The sequence below is a fragment of the Silurus aristotelis genome (genome assembly GCF_946808225.1).
Source record: "Silurus aristotelis genome assembly, chromosome: 10".
NCBI classification, from domain to species: Eukaryota; Metazoa; Chordata; class Actinopteri; order Siluriformes; family Siluridae; genus Silurus; species Silurus aristotelis.
In genome coordinates this window covers 6,873,996-6,881,154 of record NC_139583.1, presented here as the reverse complement: position 1 = coordinate 6,881,154, position 7,159 = coordinate 6,873,996, and the positions used below count along the sequence as shown (strand labels likewise).

General features: G+C 41.7%; 1 protein-coding gene across 1 annotated transcript; it reads right to left on the bottom strand.

Moving 5' to 3' along the window:
- Positions 1–1,730: 1,730 nt before the first annotated feature.
- On the bottom strand, positions 1,731–4,420 carry fzd9b (frizzled class receptor 9b). Its single transcript, XM_083552553.1, has one exon. It carries the CDS (start codon positions 4,065–4,067, stop codon positions 2,316–2,318), a length of 1,752 nt encoding a protein of 583 aa, XP_083408679.1. The 5' UTR covers positions 4,068–4,420; the 3' UTR covers positions 1,731–2,315.
- Positions 4,421–7,159: the final 2,739 nt, after the last annotated feature.

Genomic DNA, 7,159 nt, shown 5'->3' with positions numbered 1-7,159 from the left:
TGTTTGATTAATTTGGTGAAAAAAAGTAAACAAGACTCCCCAAGGTTATGTAAGGACGGTGTGAACTTGTTAACTATATGCAAGGATACTCATACTCATTCTAAGCATTTAAATACAACCATGTCCCTTCTCAGTGTGTGACCAAATGTTCCCTGCTACTTATTCGTCAGAAGAATTACAGCTTCACACCCGTAGACCACAGTGATAAAGAATGTGCCTTAGCTTACATAGTGTTCCTGCTATAAAGCTACAAAAAAAAAAAAAACATGCAATGAATCAGAGCTAAAAATATATTAATGGATGAAGTCTTCAGGTGCGTTTTTAAAGGCACTGGATGCTTCAAGCGCCGCTGGAGAGGCAAACAGTAAGAAATACAGCTGGAAGACACCAGGATCCAGATCAAGCGGCAGGAAAAATAATCTCATTTGCATGACTGGCTCACATCAAAGCAGTGTTTATGTGGAGGAGCATGGCCAGGTGTATGATTATCATGATATTAGTGCAATAATTTTTGCTATTTGTATAATTATATGTACTTCTGATCTAATCCTAATGCATTATGATTGTTTGTTTTTTTTGCAGGAAAATCATATTGCATTTGGATTGCTGTAAAGTGTAGTTCTGATTATTATTTTTTTTATCTAGAATTATTTAGGTCAAGTCTTTTATAATGCATCATCCTGAGAAAAAGGAAATCTGTGCATGAATTTACACTGAATGGATGAAACTCTTACACCTCACATATTTTTAACAAATTATTCCAGACTAATTTACGTATGTGTGGGCTGTTTCACGGGCATATTGTGAAGATGTGATAAGTTGGGCTGAATCATTTATAACCACTAATCATTTTTGAACCTTTGAATTTTCCATATGTATGAATGCTAACATGACAAATCCAGGCTCATAGTCTCTGTACATTCGCTTCAATGTTCTCTTTGGTGCTGAGAAATATAAAAATGCACAGTGCAGAACATTTAAATTCACCACATATGACATTACATACTGGGAACCTGTTATTCAGACAGCCTGATTTCTTAATCCTAATCCCTAGGCTCAGCCTTGTCTTACACACTTCCCAACAAAACTTGATGCGCTTTGGTAGAAACCTTGCATCCCACAGTGCCCCTGTCTGAATGGGCAGTTCAGAGGGAGCCCCCTCTATTTAGGACTCCTGAAAGAGTCTCTCGAGGTTTCATTTGCATTTGAACCAGAGCTCACTTTTTTCACATGCAAACCAGCTACTTCATCTAAATATTTGCATTGCTTTGACCCAACTTCTCCAAGCCTTATTATAGCGTGTGGCATGTCTGAGACAAGAATCAGAAGCTTTTTCTTCTGGGCGTCTACTCCTTTGAATGCAGATGCAACAGTCCCGCACCATGTATTCACAAATTAGCTTTAAAATAAAACAGCACTAATTGTGTTTAAGAGAAATCAAAAGTCTAATTTAATTGTAATACTATAATTAACTAATTTGCATACTATTTAAATTAAAATATAAATTAACATATATTTATATTTCATATTAATCATGGTGGTGTATGGTTTTGTAGCTTTTGTTGTAATTGAAAGAACAATCTATTTATCCAGACCCAGAACAAACCAGTCCTGAAAGTGGGGGAGGATTTGATGCAACTGGTTTCCGAATGCTGGAAGTGTCTATCAGTGAACATCAACCCCTGTTCTGTACACAGAAACATATTTTTGTGAAGTAATCAACACAGATATAGAAAATATAATATAATTTAATATCTCATTTTCAAAAAAAGGCACTTTTTCTTCATTTGGCCCATCAATATAACTTGTTTACAAAGAGATCCAGGCCATTCCTCGAAAAGACCAAGACCAAACTAAATTAAATATATACACAATAAATAAGAACTATGAAAACCTTTAAAAAATATATATATACATAAATGCCATGAACGGAGCTAAATGTGGAAAAGAACATCTCATACTCATACCTCCATACACGTTTCTTTGTGTGCAACAGATAAAGAACTGCATAACAGGTTCGATTTGAGTTTTTTTTTTTTCCACTGCTAGAGAAAGCAATAATAAACCTATTCCCTTTAATTGTCCCTGATTAAAACACTGATTATCAGTCCATTCTTTAGTGAAATGCTGCAACGTTTCTTTGTCCATTTTTGCACAACGTTCACTAAAATGTTTTTACGCTTGTTCTCAAACACTGTCATTCACACAGGGAAGAGTAGTAGAAGTCCATAGAGTACATTACTGATGAGGTCACTCTCTCCATTTTAACCGAGTGGAGCTCCACACACACACACAAACACACGCTTGAGTTCATCTCATACATGTGTGGGGCAGTCTGAGTAAGGGTCCGTCTTGGACATGTGCATTACCACAGCTGGGGCTTTGTAATGACAGTGGCTGCTACTGCAGCTCCCTCCACTGCAGTGCTTCCTGCTAGTCCTGTCTGCTAGTTTCCGGCTGCAAAGCCCTTGCCAGGTCTGCAAGGTCTTGGAGCTCCACACCCACACACCACTGGTGATTCCGACCACCAGCGACATGAAGATCTTTAACATGAACACGGCAACTGTGGGCACGGACGTTTCCAGACTGCAGTCCTCGTTCCTTCGACCCGGATAAGTAATACACTTGCTCTCCAGACCTCTGAATTTCCAGTAGTCCATATTGAGGCGCTCGTAGAAGTAGCAGATGATGACGCAAGTCGCAGGAACAGTATAGAGGATGGAGTAGATGCCTATCTTCACCATTAGCTTCTCAAGTTTTTCCGTGTTGGTGCCTTCGGTTTTCATCACCTTCCGAATGTGGAAAAGTGCAACGAAACCAGTGAGGATGAACGATGTTCCGATGACCAGGTAGCAGGACAGCGGCACCAGGACGAAGCCTGTTAGTGCCCCCACGTCCATGCTGCCCACGTAGCACAGCCCTGTCAACTCATCGCCTGCCACCTTCCTCATTGTGAGGATGACTATAGTCTTTAGTGCAGGGATGCCCCAGGCAGCCATGTGAAAGTAGCTGCTGTGAGACTCAATGGCTTCATGGCCCCATTTTTTTCCTGCAGCCAGGAACCAAGTGAGTGTGAGAATGACCCACCAGATTGAACTGGCCATACCGAAATAATACAGAATAAGGAAAACTATGGTGCAGCCCGTGCTCTCGAGCCCCTCTTGGATAATATAGAGCTCACCATTCTCACGGTCACAGGCAATGTTCTCTGCCCCAGCTACTGAGCGGATGATGAAGGCTACAGAGTAAACATTATAGCACATAGAAAGGAATATGATGGGCCTCTCAGGATACTGGAAGCGATGAGGATCCAAGAGGAAGGTGAGGACTGTGAAAGCTGTGGACACAAAACACAAAGTGGACCACACAGCCATCCAGATGAAAGCAAAGTCCTTGTCCTGTCTGGACCAAAACACATCGACGGCTGAGGAGCACCGAGGAGCACACGACTCACTCTTCTCCACATACTGAAATTTTTCTGGGTTCTCACAGACCCCCACGTGTCCTCCTGAACGCCCAGTTCCCGACCCAGGCTGTTTGGGTCGTGGAGGAACAGGAAGCATTCCCTCTCCTTTCTTAGGCTCTGGTTTAGTGTCGTTCTCTGGCGCTTCCATACACAGTGCATTTGGGTTGTTCCCAGTAGGCAGTTTGGAGCAGTTCAAAGAATCAGGCCATGCGTAGTTAAACTTCTCCATAATAGGAGAGCACTTCTGACGTGCCTGTTCACACATGGGTCTGCAGGCCGGGATGGATGTGGACACCTCATCCGCGCACATGGGCGCAAATAGAGAGCAGAGGAAAAAACGCAAATGGAAGTCACAGCCGTACTCCACCAGTGGGGCAAATTCATTCAGCTTGATCTCTGCCTCCTTCTGATTTTCATGGTCCAAAAGATTGGGCATCCGGGTCATGTTATATCCAATGCCCTGGCACATCGGAATGGTGATTTGCTCACATTTTGCTGGCCTCCCTCTCTCAAAGTCATAAGAACTTATCTCCAGACTGTAAGCTGCAATCACGAGCTGGCACCATAGAGAAACGAAGATCTTTAATGCAGAACTCTCCATGGTAGAGTTTTGTGAATGAAAGTCTCCACTGAGATGTTTTTCTATTCTAATTTATAGTCCGGTGCAGATGTTTTCATGAGATGAGATTAAGAAAAAAAAGGACATTAGTCCACGTGAGCGCGTGTGAAAGTGTCAATAGAGCACTATCTCCTGTGATCATTCACGACACGAATTAAAAAAAAGAAAAAGAAACAGAGCTGATGCACGCAGAGGCTTGAGGACAGGAACAGAAGACGTTCTTGATCCTGCGTTTTCACTCGCGGTCCTCGGCGCATTTTGCGCAGTCGCTCCGCAGCTCCGAGTCCAGACGCATCTCTGGAGAACACTGAACTTTCTCTTCCCTCCGCGGCTCTGCTCTAAAGCGCCACCGGTGGGCGGGGCGTGACGCACCGGTGGGCGGAGTGTGACGCAAGTGGGCGGAGCTTCCACCTCAATCTGCTCTCTCTCTCTCTCTCTCTCTCTCTCTCTCTCTCTCTCTCTCTCTCTGTCTGTCTTAGACAAATTATCAAAAAAATCAATACAGTCTCTGTTTCAGAATGTATATCTTTCTTTTTTTTTTTTTTTTCTGCAGAGGGCAGGATTTGCTCTTCACACCATGTTTAAATGATTACACAGATGCTCATTCTGCATAAATATGAGGACAGGAGTACTATGGAAGTTTTTATCCTTCTTTTTTTTTTGGTTCTATTTAAGACAGGTTCAGGCTTTTACAAGGGAGCAGAACATGAAAGCGAATAGGGATGAAAAACGACTCATTAAAATGAAATGAAGAAGAAATTATTTAATTCAGATTATAAACGAAAAATAGATTAAATAATGTTGCAAAGAATATTGTTAGGAAAAAAAAGGGCTATTGTTCCCATCTAGTGGCTGATTGAGGAACAGCACACCCCCTCCATCCTTATTGCACTTTCAAGTGAGGTCAAGGCAAGTCAAGTTGGATTTCTTTGTCATTTCAAACATATACAACGTTCCTCCAGGACGAAGGTGATCCATCAGACACCATATATTAACAAAAGTAACACAAACAACAACAAAATAAAACGATACATTATCCAAGTTCCAAGGTGAAAGATCAAGTCATGGAATATATGCAAGTGTACAAGCTCAATGGCAATAATACAGTTTATTATAGAAAAAGCAAAGACGCAAAAATGTTTGATGAAGGTTTAGTATGCATTTAAACTTTTGCACCTGCGGAGTAAGAATGCGGAGGATTAACAGATCTGAAGTTGGCGGGCACACACACACACACTCACACACACACACACACACACACACACACACACACACACACACACACACACACACACACACACACACACACACACACACACACCCTTGAAGTAAGCACAGTGAGTCTGATATCCATCCTCCCATCCAGTACAAGAGAACAGCAGACAGCGTGATTCATATCAGCCCCAGAGGCATGCAGGGTATATACTATATGTTTTATTTTTGTAAATCAGTTTCAGTTTTTACTCTTAGTAACATCTAATTCGGTTTCATGGACAGCATGCTTTGAGTTTCGCCACTTGCGTTCCAGCATTTGGCACTTAAACCTTAAAGCTAAAAAGGGACAGGTCACAAGATATGCCTTTCAGTTGCCTTATTCTTTCTACTTCTGTACAAGGACTCTAACTAACACTGGCTTAAGATAAGTATCATGTAACAAGACCCTCTATGAACACCAGACTTATCAGAAACACCCCCACTCCTTTTGCCTTATCTGACAATAGAGACATAGTTCTGTGCTCTTGCCTGTTTTTTACCGAGCGCTGCACCAGGATCAGCCTTTTTGAGCCACAAACATCAAAAGTGAGCACATGGAGCAGGTCCTAGATCAGGGAATATCACTGCCTTTTACAATGTTGCTGTTACAAATCCCATCTGAGTAAAGCTGGCAGATCGTGTAGTTGGAACTAGATCGACTTTGAGCTGAAGTGATGAGAGAACAGGTCATAGCATTACATCCATGACCCCATATCCATTATATTGGGGAGATTAGCTGTCTCCATATCTCTCCAGGCAGAGGTTAATGGGACTTTGAGTACTTTAAGTGTCAATCTTTATCAAGATGCCTTTTCTGCTCCACCAGATCTCAACCAGAACTTATAAAAAGCGTATAAAACTGTAGTGATTTGAAACAGTAGAGGACAAGAACTGATTACAGGGACTGAGGACCAAGGAACTTTTAACTCTATGAGCCAGAGAGAAATCACATGTGCCCCAGTAATTCAAACAATCCTGAAGATAAATCTGTATGACAAAAGGATTTTTTTACATACTTTTTTTTGTTTTGTTTTAGATCTGTCTGTTTCCTAAAATCTTCCCGTGGGCTCACCACCTGCAGGAGGGGCCGTAAGGGACGGTGCTGTGAGGATTGGGCAGCAGTCGAAGGCGGGGGCCTGCTTAGACTGCTGCCCCCGCGACCCGAATTACGGATAAGCGGGAGAAAATGAATATAAAAAATACAAATGTAAACTGGGAGATGGTAGCACAGTTGTTGTGATGTAGGTCTTATGATCAGAAGGTTCAAATCCCAGCACCATCAAAGTGCTGCTGCTGGGCACTATGTTAATACCTATATGTTTATCCCTAATGAGCGAGGAACCTTGATAGGAACCAGACTCAAAAGGGAACAGATCCTCATCTGTCTTTCACAAATTCCTTCCCACTCTCTGTTTGTTAAATCTGTGTATGTCTTATTAGTTTCCATTTGAATAAAAGAGGCACAATTGAGCAGCCAGCAAAGTTTTGATGTGCGATATCCAAAAAAATCGCTAGTTCCAATGCATTGCCAAAGTCCAAGCTTTCCTATTTCAAAGCCATTTTTGGAACTGGATCGTTATAAAAATCCTAAAATTAAAAACTTCAAAACAATTTTTTACAATGCACTTTTGAACATAAACACGTCATAGAGACAGCGGGATGGACAGTGTGTTCCTGCCACTACTAATATGAAAACTGCAGAAACTCAGAGGAACAGCTGCGTTCCTCTGGAGGATGAAACCATGATTGTCCTTGTATTTTTTTTTTTGCGACAGGCAATTTAGGTACACGAGGAAATATTCGGATTTTATTATTTTCAC